At 39.5% G+C, this 21,767-nt stretch overlaps 1 protein-coding gene across 1 annotated transcript in view; it reads right to left on the bottom strand.

Annotated features, from left to right (window-relative positions):
• The window catches only part of Micu1 (mitochondrial calcium uptake 1), a 157,139-nt gene that overhangs the window by 22,171 nt on the left and 113,201 nt on the right, over positions 1-21,767 (bottom strand). Inside the window, exon 9 of the mRNA XM_042690321.1 lies at positions 5,205-5,342. Coding sequence (XP_042546255.1) covers positions 5,205-5,342 — 138 coding nt within the window. The remainder of the gene's footprint in view (positions 1-5,204; positions 5,343-21,767) is intronic.

The raw sequence follows: 21,767 nt of genomic DNA, 5'->3' as shown, positions 1-21,767 counted from the left end.
TGGGCTCTAGAAGAAGACAGACCTTCCTGGCTTTGGATCCTGGTATCACTTTGTAAGACAATGTATGATCTCTGCTAAATAACTAAGGCTTATATGCATAGCTGTTAAACAGGATTCTTGTGGTAACTAGGGAAAAGACAGGAAAAATGTTCAGCATATAGGTATGGTAGATAGTGGGCAGCATTAAGCCAGCAGGCTCATGTCTATAGACCTAATGACTATGAATTCTTTTTTTTTTTTTTTTGTTTTGTTTTGTTGGTCGTGGGCACTGTCCCTGAGCTCTTCTGCTCAAGGCTAGTGCTCTACCACTTGAGCCACAGCATCACTTTTGGCTTTTTCTGCTTATGTGGTGCTGAGGAATCGAACCAAGGCAAGCACTCTACCACTGAGCCACCTTCCCAACCCCATGAACTTATCTTACTAAACTCTGATATAGACTTTCTTCTCTGGCACGTGTAGAATCTTGAGGTAGATGAAACTGGGGAAACTTTGAGAAACAAATACCTAGACCTGCCCATGGAGCTTCTGATTTAATTGGTTTAAAGAAGGTCCTTACAACCACATTTCCTTAAAATTCCCCTAGTAATCCTATTGTTGAGAAACATTGCTTCAGAAAAAGTGCTTAGAGAAAGAACATTTTGCTATGGGAATGACAGGTCCTGGAAGAGGAACCTGCCTTGCATTTTAGTCAAGGTTCTGGGTATACCATTGATTTATTTTTCTCTGTCTCTATATTCTCAAAAGAACAATGGTACCTAACAAGGTACCTAACAGAAAGTCCAAAACAAACAAATGGGAGAGGAAGAAGAAGGAACAGAGAAAAAGAGAGAGAGAGAGAGAGAGAGAGAGAGAGAGAGAGAGAAAGGTGGGGGAAGCTGTCATGCATTAGAAGGCCATTAGGTCATATGCAAGTATTTTTTGGTCTGGTTTGATAGTGCCAAATGAAAACTTACACATTCATGTTAACAAATCCGAAGTGGAATAAAAGAAGCAATTAGAAAGCAGATGGTGATTCCTTCTGAAAGGAAAATAGTTCTAGAGAGATGGACTAGTAACCTGAGGAGAAAGGCCCTTTATTAACTCTTATTTTAGTTAATTGTTGTGTTCACAACTATTTAATCAACAGGAAAGGACAATCAATCTTAATCTCTTAGCTGAGCAGGCTAGAAATTCTGGCCAGAAATAATTTAGCACTGCAGACTTCTAATTCCACAGAATTTGTCCTTTCACTGCAGAGCTCTTTTGCAACGTCTTCATGTCCAAAATCAACTTTTGCCAAAGCTAAGACATTATGCCTTCAAGGGAGATGACTCTAACTCAATTTATTGCTTTTAAATATAAACTCATCATAAAATATGAATTACCTATCATGATAGATAGCTAATTTAAGGCCAAATCAATGTCTTGGGCCAATCTTAAAAGTAAATCTGGTTAGGCTGGAGATACAGCTTAGTGGTATAACACTTGTTTTAGCATGTGTGAGGGTTCAATCGCAGCACAAAGGCAAGCAATCAACAACCCCTTCCACAAAAACCATATGCCAATAGAAAGGAGTGTTTCCTAATGCAAGTCCTGTGCTTCCAGCAGAGTAGCTAAAAAATCCACTGAACACTTGTAATCAATTTTCTGAAATTACTATTTCCACAAACACAAGCTGGGGAATGGATGGTGTAGGAGTGCTCTCTGGGAGAGAAGTGTTTTTCTCCCTCACTTTCCAGTAATGACAAGATTTCCTCACAGCCCAGAGAACACGTGCTGCAGGAACAGGCTGGCCTGAGTTGGGAGCAGCTGGCACCTTCTTTCTGAGCCTAGCCTGTGCTTGATTGTAGTCCACAGCATGGGGCAGAGATCTTTTCAGTCTTTCAACATCCAAGACAAGGAGGAAAACGTAGCTGAGCAGTGCTTTCCAGCAACAATGGTGGAAAATGCTACTTATGCAGGACTTCTTACATAAACATTAAGAAAACTGGGAGAGCCGGGCGCCTGTGGCTCACGCCTGTAATCCTAGCTACTCAGGAGGCTGAGATCTGAGGATCGAAGTTCTAAGCCAGCCCTGGATGGAAACTCAGTGAGACTCTTATCTCTAATTAACCATCAGAAAACAGGAAGCGGCACTGTGGCTCAAGTGGTTGAGCATTCACCTTGAGCTGAAGAGCTCAGGGACAGCGCCCAAGCCCAGAGTTCAAGCCCCACAACTGACCAAAAAAAAAAAAGAAAACTTGGACAAACACTAGCTATCCTATTACTTATGTCCAGTAATTGAGTTTTTAAAGCTTGAATGGTCCTACTGAAAGCATCTGGGATAAACTCAATTTTGTAACAAATAAAGTTAAATAATTTGTCTATAATGATCACAGGTGCCTCCCCAAAACAAAGACAAAAACATATGAACAAAAGACAAAAACATATGAACAAAAAGGATGGTTTCTTAATTCCTCATTGACTCCAGCAAAGAGGAAGACTCAAGACTTTCAAAAAGCTCATGTCTACCATATCACACTACCTTGGACAATCTCCCATAGAACATTTTTAGTGCCAGCTCATGGTCAGTAATAAGAAGAGAAGGCTAGGAATGAGAAGATCTGGGTTGCACTTTAGTACAGCACTGGTGTGTGTGTGTGTGTGTGTGTGTGTACATGCTTGTTCATGTGTGTGATTTTGGAAGTCAGGTTTCTGTTTCAGTTAGTTCACCTCAGCTGGCAAGGCTCACCAGGTGCAGCGGCTGCTGAAGGATGTCAGAGAGCAGTGCTGATTGGAGAATGCACAAATCCACTGTCTTCAAGCTCAGTGAGGCTCTAGACTTGTCCTCATCTCTTCCTAGATTTTCTTCTTTGTTTTTTTCTTTTTTCTTTTTGCCAGTTCCTGAACTCAGGGCCTGGGCACTGTCTCTGAGCTTCCTGCTCAAGGCTAGCACTCTAGAACTCAACCACTTGAGCCACAGAGCCACTTCTGGCCTTTTCCGTTTATGTAATATTGAAGAATCGAACCCAGGGCATCATGCATACTATGTAAGCACTCTGCCATTAAGCCACATTCTCAGCCCTTCCTAAATTTTCTACAAATATTACTATCAGTCTTTTTGTTCCAACACTTGCTCCTTCTCAAATTGTTCTCCATAAAGTATTTTGGAGACTGTCCATTTTCCAAATGCTGGGATTATAGGTGTGTACCACCGTGCTACACAGGGCTATTCTGTCAACATATACACAACTGAATCATTTCACTTCTCAGCTGTTTAGTAGCTTCTCATGTCACTGTGAATGAAGACTACTCTCCTTTTGTACCTATAACAAGTGTGTCCTGGTCCTACTTTCTCTTTCTCTCTCTCTCTGACTTCTTCTCAGTCATTTTCCTTATTGTTCTGTTCAGTTTCTCACATGAGCCATGTTGGCCTTTCCAATGTGGGATGAAAGTTGGTGGCTCCATCTCACCTCTCCATATTCATGTGTGACTGTATTTGGAGACAGAGCATCAAAGAAAATAATGAAATTAAGTGAGGTCTCAAGGGAGGGCCCTAATATCATAGGATTAGTTTCCTTATAAGAAAAAGCATCTGTCTCCCCATGCATGAGGAAAGCCCTTGTGGAGACAGTTTTCAGACCTATGAAAAAGTAAATTTCTGTTGTTAAAATCACTCAGTGTGTGGTGTTTTGTTATAGTGGCCAGAAGAGACTAATAAATTGCCTCAGAGATTTTTTCATACAAGTGATTTCCCTCTGCCTAGACCTGTCTCTTCTTTCTTCCATCCTTTCTGTCTCTCTCTTGTTTCTTTTCCTTTCTACTTTCATTTACTATGTCTTCTAACTGGACCACTCTCCCAAGCAGCTCTTCCGTAGCTCACCAATTATTACTATTTCACCAAAGCCAACAGATGTGTTCATCTTTTTTTTTTTTCCCTTCCTTCAGCTGTGGGACATGAACTCCGGGCTTGGGTGCAGTCCCTGAGCTCTTTTGCTCAGGGACTTTAACCCACAACTCTACTTCCAGTTTTCTGGTGGTACATTGAAGGTAAGAGTCTTATGAGAACTTTTCAGCCTGGGTTGGCTTTGAACCATGATCCTCAGATCTCAGCCTCCTAAGTAGCTCAGATTACAGCATAAGCCACTGGCCCTCAGCTAGATGTGTTCATCTTTACCTTACTGGACCTTCTGTTAAATGGGACATTGTAGATTCTTCAGCTCTCCAACCCTCTTCCTTGGCTTTGATTTTACTACTCTCTCTAGGCATTCTTCCAATTCTTTTTTTTTTTTTTTGGGTCCAGTCATGGGGCCTGAACTCTGGGCCTGGGCGCTGTCCCTCAGCTCTTCAGCTCAAGGCTAGCACTCTATCACTTGAGCCACAGGGCCACTTACAGCTTTTTTTCTTTTTGCTTATGTGGTGCTGAGCAATCGAACCCAGGGCCTCATGCATGCAAGACAAGCGTTCTACCACTGAGCCACCTTCCCAGCCCTCCTCTAATTCTTTCTGTAGGTTTTTTCCAAGTTGTTTAAATATTGATGTTCTAAAATGCTGAAATAGGGACAAAGGATGACCCGTTGCAACCATGTTATCCACAATATACTATGTCTGAAATGAACTTTACAACTTGGGGGAGGGGGAGAAGTAGGGAAGGAAGGGATAGTGGGAGAAAAAACAAAGGAGTGGGTAACAATGTTTGACAAGAAATGTACTCATTACCTTACTCATGGAACTGTAACCCCTCTATACGGTATCTTTACAATAAAATAAAAAATATTGATGTTCTAATGGATTTTGTCACTGGTCCACAGCTTTTTTTCTTCTTCTTCTTCTGTATAATATCCTCTTTGGGAAATCTGTTCTCCTGGTGTTAACTATAACCATGTATTTGATGATACCAAATATAGCACACCTCTGAGGTAGACTGAATATCATCATTACTACTTGGAAAGTGAACAGGTATCTTAAATTCAAGGCTTCATAACTCAATTCTTTATCTTCCCATCCAAACCAGCCTTTCTTGAAATTTTCAATCTTAGTGCAAGGTGTTACCTTTTGCCTAAACAAGAAACTGCGGGATCTTCCACATACTCTTTTTTCTTCCTTAACCATTGCTCATGATTCTTCCCCCTTTAGGTTGGAGAGACTGATTATCTGTAATCCTAGCTTTATATTCTTGTGTGAGTGCTTTTGCAGTAACTGGATGTTCCCATACTTTCTTTCCTTTCTCCATCAAAGTGACCTACCTTGCCATCTTTGAAGTGCTTCTTGAGCTGCTTCTGCATGGCGGTCAGCTTCTTGGACTGCACTCCACTGTAAGCCAGTAGCATGCCGCCAAACTGCCTCTCAGTAATTCTCCCATCCACAGGGTCATTGCGTTCAAACTGTGAGGAAAATAGTAAGAATGGTCTTGAGTCAAATGGGAAGAATTTTGCTATGTGGAACAATCAGTTGTGTTAGATGGCAGAAAATAGTGCATGGCTGGGGCTGTATTTCCAAAGTACCAGTTGTAGCAAGAACTGAAAAAAAAAAACTAAGAAATAGGTCTAGATTCTTATCCAGGATTTAGGGAAGTTGTCCAAGTACTCTGGGCTCCAGTCTTCTCATGGAAAAAACAGAACTGCTTGTGTGTTGGTATGAAACTGTTACCATGAAACACATTACTCTGGGGCTGGGAAGGTGGCTCAGTGGTAGAGCGCTTGCCTTGCATACATGAGGCCCTGAGTTTGATTCCTCAGCACCACATAAGCAGAAACAAAAAAGCCAGAAGTGGCACTGTGGCTCAAGTGGTAGAGTGCTAGCCTTGAGCTGAAGAGCTGAGGGGCACATTACTCTGTAATAATATGCACTAATAATAAAAAAAAAATCAGAATAATGACAGTAACAAAAGAGGCCAGAACTTCTATAGCTTCTTATACTTCTCACACATCAGAAGCATGCTGGTAAGGATAGACCCAGTTTAAAGCTCCACATAAATTTATGTCATTATTAGTAATAAATACTCTCTAAGATCAACGATGGGCCTGCTTCTTAGAGAAAACTAAAAATGTAACTATTACAAATTTAATTAATTATGCCTACAAGGAACTCAATTTGAGTTCTTTTTTTTTTGTAGGTTGTGGGGCTTGAACTCTGGGCTTGGGCGCTGTCCTAGTACTCTTCAGCTCCAGGAGAGCACTCTACTGCTTGAGCTACAGCACCACTTCCAGTTTTCTAGTGTTTTTTTAAATTGGTGATAAGAGTCTCACAGACTTTCCTGCCCGGGCTGGCTTTGAACCATGATCCTTAGATCTCAGCCTCCTGAATAGCTAGGATTATAGGCGTGAGCCACTGGCACCCGGCCTCAATTTGAGTTCTTATAGATGTATTTTATGTGTGTGATTCTGGAGTTTGAGCTTTTTTTGATAAGAGTAATGCATTTTCAAGTTTTCTTCAAAATGACAACCAAATGTTAGGAAATCAGCACAGTTTAGAAAAAATACATAAAGTGTAGGATGTCTTCATTAGATGTACTAACCTAAAGCTACTGAAAAGTCAGTGAATAAAAATGCAGATAGAAAAGTTAAGAATAAAGGGCCAGTAGTTGATGTAAATGATGTCAGAAAATCAAGAGGTTCATTTAAAAATAAGACAAGAAAGCTACTCAGTCCTAGCTGTAATGCTAATGATACTTATGAACACATGAACAATACAATGGCTAAATGTGGGTCCAGTAATCAAATAGAAAGCAAAACAATTTGAAGATGAAATGGCAGTTAAGGGAAACTCTCAGATTCCTACACAGCATCCTAATCCTGTTTTCATGAGAGGCATATGCATAGATGTACGATTGTGCTGAGTAAGGTCATATCTAGCATGTCTTCTAGTTGCCTAGTACTTGTTATTTGTCGTTATGGGGCACAGAAAAATGAGAAAATTATCTTTCTGTCCTTAGGGATCTCACCTGAATTTGGTATGGGGAAAAGATTTACACATGAGACATAAAATAGGAAAGTACATAGTCAAGAATCAATTCTCTCAATTCTCACTTCCTCAGTTGACTTAGTAAGGTGACATACATCTTATTTCTTCACTGATGAGACTACTGCAGTGAACAAGACACAAGAACTATATGGTAATAATAGCAACCATTTACTGAGCATGTGCCCTGAGCCAGGTAAAATCTCCACACTCTTTCATCCAATCCCTGACAGTTCAATGTAGCAGTTATTAGCTCCACTTTGCAGACTAGAATACTGAAGCAACATGCAGCCACGTGTGACTGAGTGGGGGTTCAAACTTGGCCTTGCTGGGTGCAAAGACTACCTCTCAATATCATACCATTTCCTACTTCAAAGCAGAAGTACACATGCAACCTCAACCTGTGGGACAGCAATAGGTTGTTTTGGGTGAACTAATACAGCCATAGGGCTTATAAGTCATCTGTAAATGAGCTGCAAAGCTATTTGTAAAGAAATCAACATCATCAATACCAAGTGAAAACCTCCTTTTCTACCCAACAACTCAATATTTCATATCTGTCACATCATCACTTCTATATAACTGATTAATTTTTGACAATACCAAACATTTTCAGGATTCAATTTTAGTTTGATTGATGACTCAATTTACCATCTTGAAACAAAACAGAGGACTGACAAAATTTTGCAAGTGGGCATACTTTCTTCAATGTTTAAATCAGGGTTTCAGTGAAATGTGATACATGGGCAAAAACTGGGAGCTCCAAAATTCCTTTATGGGCAGTAGCCTCTGCTTTGCAGGCCAGGTTTAAACATTTAAAGAGCTCATTCTTTCCTTAAGTGGAGGATTTCAGAGGTGAGACAATCACATATGTTTGTGTTATATGAGTTTTCAGCCCCAAGATAGATTGGAGTATGAATTTTTTTTTTTTTTTTTTTGGTACAGAAAATTGGCAGCAGCTGCAGCCGGCTTAAAACTTCTGAAAGGCCCTTATTTTCCTTTCTCCATAGTGGAAAGACCTCACCTTTTAATATTGCAATTCCAATGGAGGACCCCAAGTAACAATTCCAATGCTCACATTAGTACTGGTAGTGGTTTCAATTATTAAAGTTTTTTTTTTTTTGTCGGTCGTGGGGCTTGAACTCTGGGCCTGGACGCTGTCCCTCAGCTCTTCAGCTCAAAGCAAGCGCTCTACCACTTGAGCTACAGCGCCACTTCCGGTTTTCTGGTGGTTTATTGGAGATAGGAGTCTCACGGTCTCTCCTGCCCGGGCTGGCTTTGAACCACGATCCTCAGATCTCAGCCTCCTGAGTAGCTAGGATTACAGGCGTGAGCCACCAGCGCCCAGCTAAAGTTTTTTTTTTTTTGAGACATGTTCTTACTTTGTTCTCTAGACTGACCTCAAACTTGTAATCTTGCTGCTTCAGTCTCTCTAATACTATGATTTTTAGGTAACTAGAATGGAAAAGACTTAAAAATGATAAACATTTGTCTTAGCCATGTAGTATGGCCTATTTCAAAGCTTACTACTTCAGCTCTGTACGTGCATTTGGGATAGCAGCTTTCTGTTTAGGTATATAGCATCTTCTGAAGCAAGGCTGTCAAATTTCTGAGGTTCTTTGTAGGACCTGGATGGAACCTAGAGCCTTGGGCATACTAGGCAAATGCTCTATCATTGAGTTATGGCCCCATACAATTTCTAAACATGGCCGAAGTAGGCTTTGGAGATTTGTTTCACACATCAATCTGCTAATAGAAGCAGATATGAACAAACACCCTATTGATTCAATATTCTTTAGCTGAAACCTATTACACTAAGCAGAGGGAATTTTGTAGGTGGTATCTCAAGGACGTTTATTATGGTTACATTTCAAAGGCAATAGGCTAAACATGACATGGTTGTAGGGATCAAGTATGTATCTTAGCCTTGATAATCTTGTGGATGTACTCCCAGGGCTGTATGCATGCAATCAATCCCTGAGGCCAGAGAAGGGCCATTGAGGAAAGGCACAGGTCATTATCAATTTATCACAACATGGAAAACTTCTAACAGTGCAGCTGGAAGCAATTTGAATCTTTGGATTCATTTAACTTAGTCAAATGTATGTTCCATTTAAGTTGGCACCTCTTATGTTCTCTCTCAGTGACAATGAAGAAACCCCATTATATTTGATCCCATGGCAAAGAATATGTGCATTCCAGCATTGCTACCCCCACCCTTGCCATCGGCATCACTTTCCTGTGTTAAAATAAAAGATGAAATAGTGCTAGGCTTAGCACTTCCTTTCTGCAGCCACTACCGCTTTCTCAAATGCATACAAGCTGTTGTCTCCCTGTTTATCCCCAGGGGAACTGCAAAGCAGGCAAAGAAGGGCCAGGAAACAGAAGCCAAAAAACTGTCACGTAGGATTTTTCTTGGCTTTCTCTCCATATTGCACCTCCAATTCCCACCCTTGCCCCTTGTCAAGAGAAGGCATAGCCTTTTGGAAAGACAGATGGTCTACACCTATCTATATGGCATGACCTGAGGAAGATGGGAAGCCAGGAAGAGAGGAAAATTTTGTATTATGGATAAATGCCAGAAATGGGGTGAAAAATAGTAAAAAGAGAAAGAAATCACTATTTGCAAGTGGGTCATCATGTATTTTTTAATTAGAAAAACTTAGATTTGAACTCAAGGCCTAGGCAATTGCTAGGCAGGCACCTTACCACTTTAGCCACACCTCTAGCCCAAGGGTCATCATTTGTTAAAGACCTTTAGAGTTAATGTAGGCCTACAAATAAATGTAAACTTTAATCCTGTTCTCTTTCATAGTTTCTTTTCATAAGACTTTGTCTGTCTCCTAGAGTAAATCCTACCCTTTTATAAATATTTCAGAATGATATATATATATATATATATATATATATATATATATATATTTTTTTTTTTTTTTTTTCCCAGTCCTGGGGCTTGAACCGAGGGCCTGGGCACTGTCCCTGAGCTTCTTTGGCTCAAGGCTACCACTCGAGCCACAGTGCCACTTCTGACTTATTCTGTTTATGTGGTACTGAGGAATTGAACCCAGGCTTCATGCGTGCTAGGCAAGCATTCTACCACTAAGCCACATTCCCAGCTCCTCAGCATGATAAATTTCTTAATAGGCCTTTTCTAGTTTCTTCCCTGCATGATTAAAGATAGCAAGGCAATCTCAGGCCACTGAGCTATACACATATGTCTTTCAACCTAGCAGTACATGGCCTTTGAGATTTTACCAGTGCCATATTTGCTACTGTCAAGAGTCTGTCTCACTGTTAGGATAATCCGAAGGAAAAACAAGCACAAGCAGCTTTGGATACTATAAATCTATCTAGTAAGCATGACACAGGTATTCATAGGTTGAACTGAAATCTATGTTTCTGCAATTGGATGGGAACACCAGAAAGCCCACATTGCCAGAAGCCTTAATTTTCTTGATCTCTAAATATAAGAGGAATCTTCACTGTCAGCACATTAATATGGTTCTTTTGGCAAGTTGAGGAAGAAAACCTACAAATTGGAATGGAGGCAACAGTTCACTGACCTCAGCAGGAGCCAAAATAATCAGAAATTTGGACCAGACTATCAACGAAAGCTCTAGACTTTTCTTTTTTTTCCCCTAGACTTTTCTAGATTTTCTGTTTTTCTCTTTGTGGTGCTGGGAATAGAATTCAGCCCATTGTGTATGCTAGGCAAGTGCCCTGCTACTAAGCTACCCCCTCCCCCCAACATAAATTGCTAGACTTTCCTTTTTTTTTTTTGGTTGGTCATAGGGCCTGAACTCTGGACCTGGGTGCTGTCCCTTAGCTCTTCAGCTCAAGGCTAGCGCTCTACCACTTGGAGCCATAGCACCACTTCCGGCTTTTTCTGTTTATGTGGTGCTGAGGAATCGAACCCAGGGACTCATGCATGCAAGATAAGCACTCTACCACTGAGCCACCTTCCTAGCCCCTAGACTTTCTTAAAGACTTCTTCCATGTAAAAATTGTTCTAGTTGGGTATGGTGGTAAATGTGCATATAGTTCTAGCTACTCAGGAGGCTGGAGTAGAGTGGATCGAACATGTAAGCCCACAAGTTTCACACTAGCTTGGATAATATAGTAAGACTGAGTTGTTTTTTTTTTTTGTTGGTCCTGGGGCTTGAACTCAGCCTGGGTGCTGTCCCTGAGCTCTTCAGCTCAAAGCTAGCACTCTACCACTTGAGTGGTTTATTGTAGATAAGAGTCTCACGGATTTTCCTGCCCTAGCTGGCTGGGAACCCTGATTCTCAGATCTCAGCCTCATGAGTAGCTAGGATTACAGGCATGAGGCACCGGTACCTGGCTAATTTTTTTTTTAGATTTAGGCTACTGGTCAAATAAATCCCAATCATAGAGTTAGACTAGAAAAGTTATCTGTCAGTAAACAGGAAGATGATAACTTGAACATGAATTTACTACAGGATAATCAGAGATTTGACTGTGGGCGCCATATAAAAAGTATTTTAGATCTGGAACAAAAGGTTTCAAAGATGGATAAGTTTTGATTTCATGCCACAGAAAGTAATATATTGAAGCGCCTAAGAATATGTGTTTTAGAATCAGCAAGAATCAGCAAGGCCTGCATCCAAATTCTAGATTAACCTAAACTTGCTATTGTGGCTTTAGGCATACCATTTTAAAAGCTTCAAAAATTTCCTTACCAAAAGATGGAAATTAAAAGAGATAATACATGGATAGATTGTAAGAGATGATGCATGTAAACAGATTAGCACAGAATTTGATGTCCACTTTACAGTTAATAAATGCAACAGTGGTTTTTCCTTTTTAGTTTCATAATTAATATTTTTTTATTACCATGGTACTATTTCCCAGGAAGGTCATAGTTTCAATGGATTATTCTATTCATAGTGAGTAGTAATTAAGTTCAATTACTATTTCACATCCTTCTTTTCATAATTCCTTCATAACTGTCTAGTTTTTGTGTATAGAATATTAAAGGGCAGAAAAAAACATAAAAGTATTGCTTATAATCTAACATGTAAAGATTTTAAAATGGAGTTGGATGAAGTAGAGTACCAACTTAATAAGGCCTGTATCCTCGCCATAATTATCATAGAAAAATTGGCATAATCCAGGAATTCAATAAATATGTATTGAACAAAACATAGACAAAACCATAGAACATCAACTCAAGATACTTGTGTCTTATTGTTGTGTCCTACCTGTATCTGTATTTATCTTGTAATAATCCATACTTGTACAATATTGGTTTCTGTAATGATAGGCTTAAGAATGCCATTTGTTATGGCTAACCAGGAACATATTTGAGAGTTTATACTCTGTCAGGTAATAAATAAGCTTACATAATTCTTACAATGCAATACAATAGGCACTGTTATTCTATTTTATAGACAATAGAATATAAGCAGAGATAAGTAACTTGTTCACACAATTAAATATGGGGAAAATTCTCTTTAATATCTTAAAATATCTTAATATATCTTTAAAATTCTCTTAATATCTTTTTTTTTTTTTTTTGCCAGTTGTGGGATATGAACTCAAGGCCTAGGCTCTGTGCCTGGGCTCCTTTTGCTCAAGGATAGGGTTCTATTACATAAGCCACAGCACCACTTCTGGCTTTTTTCTGTGATTAATTGGAGGTAAGAGCCTCTCGGATTTTCTTGCCCACACTGGCTTCCAACTGCAATCCTCACATCTTAGTTTCCTGAGTAGCTAGGATTACAGGCGTGAGCCACTAGCAATTCTTATTTTAAAGGAACTATGAATCATTCCCTCCCTTCCTCATTTAAAAAAATGCTTAGATTCAAGTTTGTAATCTTCTAAAAGGATAAGAAAACTATTTATACTAACCTTACTTGGTTTTTTTTTTTTTTTTGCCAGTCCTGGGGCTAGGACTCAGGGCCTGGGCACTGTCCCTGAACTTTTTTTTTTTTTTTGCTCAAGACTAGCACTCTACTACTTGGGCTACAGGGCCACTCTGGCTTTTTCTGTTTGTATGATACTGAGGAATCAAACCCAGGGCTTCATGCATCCTAGGCTGCTGCATTCTACCACAAGCCACATTCTAAGCCCTCTTAGCTTTTTCTTACTTTCTTCTTTAAACTTTACTTTGCTTTTTTAAAAAATAAAAATATCATACTGAATATATTCTGCAATCTTTCTTTTATTTTTATCCTGGTACTGGGACTTGAACTCAAAGTGTTGTGCTCTTACAACTTTTTTTTTTTTTTTTTCACTTAAGGTTGGTTCTTTACCACTTGAACCACACTCTACTTCCAGCCTTTCAATGGTTAATTGTAGAAAATATTCTCATGGGCTTTTGTTCCAGGGCTGGTTTTGAACCAGATTCTGATCTAAACAGTGCTTTGCTTTATATGATTTTGGTTATAGTTCCTTAAGACATTGAGTAAAGATGAAGCCTCAAACTGAAGAAATTAACTACAATTTAATATTCCATCAACGAAGTTAATATTTCTACATGGAACTGTTAAAAATTTCAAGCTAGTTTTCCTTTAAGATAACTCTTAAGCCAGGCACAGTGGCTCATGCCTGTAATCCTAGCTACTCAGGAGGCTGAGATCTGAAGATCAAGATTCAAATCCATCGGGGCAGGAAAGTCCATGAGACTCAAAAAATAAAATATAAATAAAAACCACTAGAAAACCGGAGGTGGCGCTGTGGCTCAAGCAGTAGAGCGCTAGCCTTGAGCTGAAGAGCGCAGGGACAGTGCCCAGAGTTCAAGCCCCACGACTGACCAAAAACAAAAGTAACTCTTAGTAAGTAGATATATTTCCCATTTCTGCTTTGAGTAACATGTAAAGCCCCAGCCTTGGATTATATATTCTTGTGGGATTTGAGAGGCCCAATATTCAGATCTCAAGGACACTTTTCTTTTTATGTGAGATGACAAGAGTTTTGGAAACAGAAAAATTGTTGAAAAATAAGTATAAACTCCAATTATAATAGGGAAGAACGGAGGACTAATTGAAGTAGGAAAGCAAACTGCTATTTTCTCTCTCCTGAGGGCCAGTTTGTTTTACTCTAACCCCCACCTTTCTGTAGATAGAGCTCTAGGATATTCTGTCTAGGTTAAATTACAGCAGATTTCCACACTGCATTTGTCCTAGCACTTCTCACCAGTTTGTCAACATTCACACAGGAGTTGGAAATCTACTTTGTGTATTACTTGGTATCTAGAAGACCCTGTTTCAAGGTTAATGTGCTGATGTTACCTAAGGGTGTAGCAGATTGTGGAAGGCAATAGCTAATGTAAAAGCTGTTAAGAAATAATAATAATGATAATTTAGACACAGAATTGATGTTTGGCTTGGCAGTTCATAATTGACCACTTCTTCATCACTGTGGGTGCTGAATAAAGAAAAAGAAAAAAGGCTGGAAGTGGTAGGTCACACCTATCATTCCAGTACATGGGAGGCTATGGCAGGAACATTAAGAGTTCTAGGGAAGCTACAGAGTAAGACCTTAAAAAAAGAAAACTGAGCCAGGTGCTGCTGGCTCACGCCTGTAATCCTAGCTACTCAGGAGGCTGAGATCTGAGGATCAAGGCTCAAAGCCAGCCTGGGCAGGAAAGTCCATGAGACTCTTATCTCCAATAAACCACTAGACAACTGGAAGTGGCACTGTGGCTCAAGTGGTAGAGTGCTAGCTTTGAGCTGAAGAGCTCAGGCATAGCGCCCAAGCCCAGAGTTCAAGCCCCATGACTGACAAAAGAAAAAAAAAGAAAAAAGAAAAGGAAAACTGAAGAGCCAGGTGGGGGCTGGCCCATGCCTGCAATCCTATCTACTCAGGAGGCTGAGATTTGAGGATCATGGTTTGAAGCCAAGTTAGGCAGAAAAGTCCTTGAGACTCATATCTCCAATTAACCATCAGAAAACCCAGAGTAGCACTGTGACTCAAAGTGATAGAGCTCTAATCTTGAGCTCTATCTTGAGCTCAGGGACAGAGTCCAGGTCCTGAGTTCAAACCCCATGACCACCCCCCAGAAAAACCCAAAAAGCAATAAACAAGAAACCTGGAACCAAGTGTCAGTGATGTATGCTTATAATCCTAGCTACTCAGGAAGCTGAGATGTGATTATTGAGGTTCAAAGCCAGCCAGGGCAGGAAAGTCTGTGAAACTCTTATCTCCAATTAACCACCAAAAAGGCTGAAAGTAGAGCTGTGGATCAACTGGTAAAGCACAAACCTTGATCAAAATCACTCAGAGACAGTGCCAGGTCCTGAGTTCAAGCTCCAGGATCTGAGCGTGCACAAGTGCGTGTGTGTGCGTGTGCACAAGCACACACGCATGCACACACACACACACACACACACACACGCACGCAAACCTAGAACCCAGAACCCACCCTCCAAAAATAACCCACCCAAAGAAATCAAATAGCTTTAAGAAATAATCTTAGAGACAAAGGCAAAGACTTCATCTGTCATCATTACTGAATAACAGAAAACTAATAAGTCTGAATGTCAAAACAATTAGAATATCAAAACATGTCTAATAGAAGAAAGGAGTAAATATTTTTAGTGGGCTCCATGAAGCAAATTAGCCATAAATGCACTAAAACAGTGTAAAACTCCATGAACTGTGCTAATCATGTGCCTAATGTCTTTTTTTTTTTTGTCGGTGGTGGGGCTTGAGCTCTGGGCCTGGGTGCTGTCCCTCAGCTCTTCAGCTCAAGGCAAGCGCTCTACCACTTGAGCTACAGCACCACTTCCCCTAATGTCTTTTATAGCAACAAAATGCAAACACAGAGCTGGAGGAATGGCTCCAGTGGTACACAAGGCCTTGAGTTCAAACCCACATATCTTCTAGAGCTAGGAAAACCCAATCCTTTTAAGCACTTTATGTTCTGAAGGAGGTGTTCATCAGCTGTGACAGGACTTGGAATAACTCCTGAGTCTAGAGGAAGACTTGTTTTATGCTAAGCACTTGAGTCATTTTTCTTTATGTCATTTGTCCTATTTGAGATGTTGCCCCTTTTCATCTACTTGTACAAATCTTGTCCTTCCCTGAACTTAACTTCTCTTTATGGCCCTACTGATGATTCCAAAACATACTAAATCTTCTGGAGTCTTCTGAGCTGTTCTAGTAGGTACGGTCTAAATTCAACAAAAGAGTATGCTTTGCATTTTATTATGCTTTATTTTTAAGAGTTCCTGTATCTCTCATAACATGATTTAAAAAATATTTTCTTTTTTCCTTCCTTCCTTTTTCTTTTCTTTTCATTCTTTTTTTTTTTTTTTTGAGACAGCATCTGTCTATGTAGCTGAGGTTGCCCTCAATCTTACAAAGTAGACAGGCTGGTCTCAAATCCTTTGTCCTCTGGCCTCTACCTCTGTAGTGCTGGGATTACAAGCATGTACACGGCATCCAGCTACATTATATACTTGTTTGTTTGTTTGTTTTCGGTCAGTCGTGGGAATTGAACTCAGGGCCTGGGTGCTGTCCTTGAGCTCTTTTGCTTAAGGTTAGTGTTCTACTGCTACTTTTGGTTTTTGAGTAGTTAATCAGAGATTAGAGTCTCATGGGGACTTTTCTGTCTGGGCTGGCATTGAACCCAGATTCTCAGATCTCAGCTCCTTGAGTAGCTAAAAAAAAAAAAATTATAGGTGTGAGCCACCAGTGCTTGGCTACACTATATATTTTTTGAAAAAAGAGTCTATTCCTTGTGTTGTTTGTCCAGAGAGCTGGGCTACACAGCATTTGCTCAATAATTTTGGTTAGCTGAGTCAATGCCTCATTATAAAATTCACCTACCATTTCTATATTTACCATCTAATAGGTATGCAAGATACATTCTCCAGGCTAAAGTCTTGTATACCTAAGAGAAAATGGTGCCACTTCTTTAGAACTGATAATTACTCTCAGTGGGGGAAAATCCTTAAGTTGCTCCTAAAGTTTGAAGAAGATAATTAGTGTGGGCTCTGCTTGCAATGGAACAGTACTTGCTTTTGCTGAGTCCAGTTATATGTAAAATTCCGCAGCAATATTCAGCTCACATCTAACAAGATGAAAAGAAACAATGAAAACAGCTACGTAAATCAACAAGCATACAGGAGGTTGGTTGTAGGCAGGATAGGCAATGACAGACTTTGCAGGCCTAAACAATTTGTACTCAGAGTCTGAAACCATGCTAGAATGATAAATGAGGTGAGTGGCAGGTACATTTATTCATTACAGTGAACTCCCCCCCTCATATTCATCAGTAAAGTTCTCCCTTTTCTGTCACTTGCTATTAGAAAACTCTACCATGCCATCAATTTTTATAAAATTCAAGACAAGATAGATGTCTGAAAATCATCAGAGTCACAGTAGCCCATTAGGAAAATGAGAATATTTTGATCAAAACACAGAGGAGCCCACTCATCTAAATTAGAAATCCAAATCAGATGATCTAGATTTAAGTCTTCAGTCAGTAAAATTCCAGTTTGGTAACCTGTGGGAAATACTTTATGTAGCATTATATACCCTTTGGGCTCTCTGAACAGATTGGGATGCTTTTCCTGCATCTACAATCCACATCAAAGGTGCTGACGGGTGGTTTTGATGCTAATATATCACAACAGCAAAAACAATCAGACTTCTTGGGCTTAGTGTGAAGTTTAAGTTACATAGTGCATGTGAAACAGTTAGAAGTAAGATGTACTTACATATATACATATAATTTTTCCACACTTTTATAAAATCTCTGAAGTTAACAGGCTTCTTAAAATTATTATTGGCCAGCTGAGTGTCAGTGGCTCACACCTGTGATCCTAGCTATTCAGGAAGCTGAGATATGAGGATGGTGATTAGAAGACAGCCCAGCAGAAAAGTCTCGTGAGACTCTTATCTCTAATAAACCACTCAACAACCAGAAGTGGCACTGTGGCTCAAGTGGTAGAGTGCTGGTCTTTTTTTTCTTTTCTTTTCTTTTTTTATTTTTTTTTTGTCAGTTGTGGGGCCAGAACTCTGGGCCTGGGCGCTGTCCCTCAGCTCTTCAGCTCAAGGCTAATGCTCTACCACTTGAGCCGCAGCGCCACTTCTGGCTTTTTTCTGCTTATGTGGTGCTGAGTAATTGAACCCAGGGCCTCATGCATGTGAGGCAAGCACTCTACCACTGAGCTACCTTCCCAGCCCAGAATGCTAGTCTTGAGCACAAAAAGGCTCAGGGACAGTGCCCAGGCTCTGAGTTCAAGACACACAACAGACGAAAAAAAAATTATTATTGGCTAGGCAGCAGCTGTGACATTCTTGTCACTGTCTGCAGAAGCTTGTCAAAGCTTGTAGAATGGATGTCAGTGTCTTGGAAGGATGTTCCAGACAACAGTGAAGTATTCTTTCATATATGCTATATCACCAATGGTCTTCATGGCTCAAGAACAATATAGTGCTGGAAAACAGATATTCATGATTTAGAGTCAAAAAGAAAGCCAGAGTTGGTTCAAAAAGAATTGCACTCATTAGTTGACTCATGTAACTGAAACCACTCTGTATATTACCTCTATAATAACAATAAAATATATTAAAAATTAAAAAAAAGAAAGTCAGAGTTGGACCTCTGATGCAAAGAAGTTTTAGAATAATTTATTTATTTTACGTCTATTTTCCTTTTAAGTACATACAAGAATGACATACAATAAAAATCTAAGCCTAAGGAGCATTTTAGTTTTGATATTTATTCCTAGGGGAAAATATTTTTAAGTTGCTCTTTGTTTTTTAAAAAATTTAGTTTTTGTCAGTTTATAAGGCTTGAACTCAGGGTCTGGGTGCTGTCCCTGAGCTCCTTTGCTCAAGTCTAGCACTCTACTACTTTGAGCTATAGCTCTACTGCCAGCTTTCTGGTGGCTCACTGGAGATAAGAGTCTCATGGATTTTCCTTTCTGGGGTTGGCTTTGAACCACGATCCTTACATCTCAGCCTCCTGAGTAGCTAGGATTACAGGTGTGAGCCCTCAGCACCCAGCTTTAAGTTGCTGTTAATGGAAGATGTTAACTAAATATGTTTACTGGAAAGAAAGAGAACTTTTCTTTGCCAGTACTGGTTTGAACTCAGGGTCTTGCACGCTTGCTTATCTTTGTGGCTCAAAACTGGCACTCTACCACTTGAGCCCTGCCTCCACTTATGTTTTTTTTTTTTTTTCTGGTTAATTAGAGATAAGCGTCTCACAGACTTTTCTTCCCAAGCTTGTTTCAAACTGAAATCCTCAGATCTCAGCCTCCTGAGCAGCTGGAATTACAGAGTGAGTCACCATCACTCTGAATGGAGAACAAATTAATGGAGTGAGGATAATAACTTACACAGAGATAATAACTTACACAGACCTTCCTATTTATTTCTTCACTTGAGTTTCACAAGAACTTTTGAAACAGAAATAACTCCTGCTTCTACTTACATAATAATGACCTAAGATTTGGAGAGTTAACAGGATACCACCTACAACATAGTTTGGTGGATGTATGTTATTGCTACATAGTCTATGTGGAGGTATGTACTGATTATACAAAACTGATTATAGCTATTACAAAATTGTATAATATTGTTTCTATAAATGAATAATTTGACAAGTCCATGATTAGAAGCTTTTGTATATCATATGTTGGTGAGAAAGAATAATTTATACTCAAGGAAGAGACAGCATCATAAAAAATAATTATTGCTTCAAGTTTTCTACAGGAACATTTTTACAGATCCAAGACATGAAAAATCAATTGTAGTGGAGTTAGATAAATAGCCATGTTCAAGGAATCCATCATGATAACTCTGTATGCTCTACAAAAGATGGAGAGCTAACAGAGAGAAACAGAGGTCTATTATTTTAGAACAATAAAAGTTAAAGTTATATATGATTTTACACATTGAAGGTGTGCTAAATATTAATTTTCAAATTCTGAAATTCCTGCCTAGACTAAAATACTATCGTCTGAGGACACTATAAAATTAAGAACATATTCTATTCTTTGGTCTCCAGAGCACAAATCTCAGTTGCTCTCACATCTTGCAATAATGGATCCCTTCTCTGCTTTGCTTTATCTTTTTTTATTGTTTTTGGTGGTAGTATGGGATTGAACATAGGGCCATTTTCATAGTCTAGATTGGCTTAATTTTAATTTTAACACTTTAATTCTGACCATTCAGAATGCCATTGACTAGGCATTGAGCCTATTCTCCTTAGCATTGTCTATTTATGGAAGTAGTTCATATTTTTCAATATATTCAATATTCCATTGGAAGTTGCTAATGTTTTAAAACAGAAAGTAGACAGTAAAGGACAACATACATAAACTAGGGTTCAGATTAAGTTGACTGACAAGGCATAAGGACAAAAGGACAAACGTAAGAAAGATGAGGAACCTAATGCTCAGAAACATGGTTCATTCAAGCTTTAATGTACAAAGTTAGAAGACTTAGTCTAAGTATGGGGGTGAAAGCAGACTGTGGTCCAGACTGCATTAGGATTATTATCTGTCTTTCACTAAGAAAGAAAAAATCCAGGTGTGGTGATGCACATCTATAATTTCAGCACTTGGGAAGCAAAGGATGGTGAATTTGAGGCCAGTCTGGATTATATAGGAAGACTCTATCTCAGAAAACAAAAACAAAGAAAATATTTTTTTCTCTAGGGACTAGAAAGTCAAAGCCCTTTCATGATGACAAGCATGAAAAATAGCCAGAAAGAATGTGCAGGATTTCTGTTGTATTTTTGTAACCCATTGATTGATTCTAGGTTCCACTGTCCCTCGCTGGCTAACTAAGTTATTCAGAATACCAAGCAGAAATCATGGACACATGTCATGTGAAATTCTCTAGTACTGAATCAGGTCCGTCCCTTCCTTCCTTCCTTCCTTCCTTCCTTCCTTCCTTCCTTCCTTCCTTCCTTCCTTCCTTCCTTCCTTCCTTCCTTTCCTTCTTTCTCTCTCTCTCTCTTTCTTTCTTTCCTTCATTCATTCATTCTTTCTTTTTCTTTTTCTTTCATCACCAATCTAATTAAGGTTTTCTTAATTGTTATTTGTTTGTTGGGCACTTAAAAGTCATTGGAAGTTTGTTTATAATCTATATGGGTTCTGTGACCAGACTCTCCTTCCATAAATGTTTAGAGGCCATTGTTTCTAGTTTTTCTAGCTGTATTAAGACTTGTTTTTTGTGTTTCACATAATAAAAAGAAACACAAACTAGTTTAGCAGAAAAGAAAGGAAGGCAGCACACTGATGGGAAAGGAGTAAAAGGCAGGATGACAAAGATGGCAGCACTCTCTTTTTTTTTTCTTGTTGGTTATGGAGCTTGCACTCAGGGCCTAAGATTTTGGGCTCAAGGCTAGTGGTGTACCACTTTGAGCCATAGCTCCATTTCTGGTTTTCTGGTGGTTAACTTTCCTGCCTGGGCTGGCTTTGAACCATGATCCTCAGATCTCAGCCTCCTGAGTAGCTAGGATTACAGGTGTGAGCCACCACCTCCTGACTAGCACTCCCATTTTTGTCACTTTGGTCACTGTTCTCTGATAACCTTTCTCCTCCTGTGCTTCTCAGGTCTGTACAGTGGACAGAAGGCAGTTACTCTGGTGCTCCGGAGTGTACATGCTATAGTATAAGTACCAAGAAAGACCAACTGTGATTGGGTCCTGCAGCTAGGAGCCTCTAATAAATCAGAAACCATCTTAGGAGTATACAAGCCAGCTCTGACCTTGCAATACTAAGAAGATTGTCACAGAAACATGAGACCAAGGTTATGACACACTATTTTTTGTCTGGAGGCAGAGAGGAAGTTAATCAGTACTTTAGATCAGAGCCAACCAATTAAATACACTAAAATTATGCCACCATGGTAACTATGAG

Source organism: Dipodomys spectabilis, unplaced genomic scaffold, assembly GCF_019054845.1.
Source record: "Dipodomys spectabilis isolate Male_0828 unplaced genomic scaffold, ASM1905484v1 ptg000136l, whole genome shotgun sequence".
Lineage (NCBI taxonomy): Eukaryota > Metazoa > Chordata > Mammalia > Rodentia > Heteromyidae > Dipodomys > Dipodomys spectabilis.
The sequence above is the reverse complement of the archived record's forward strand: the minus strand, read 5'-3'. Positions and strand labels throughout refer to the sequence as shown.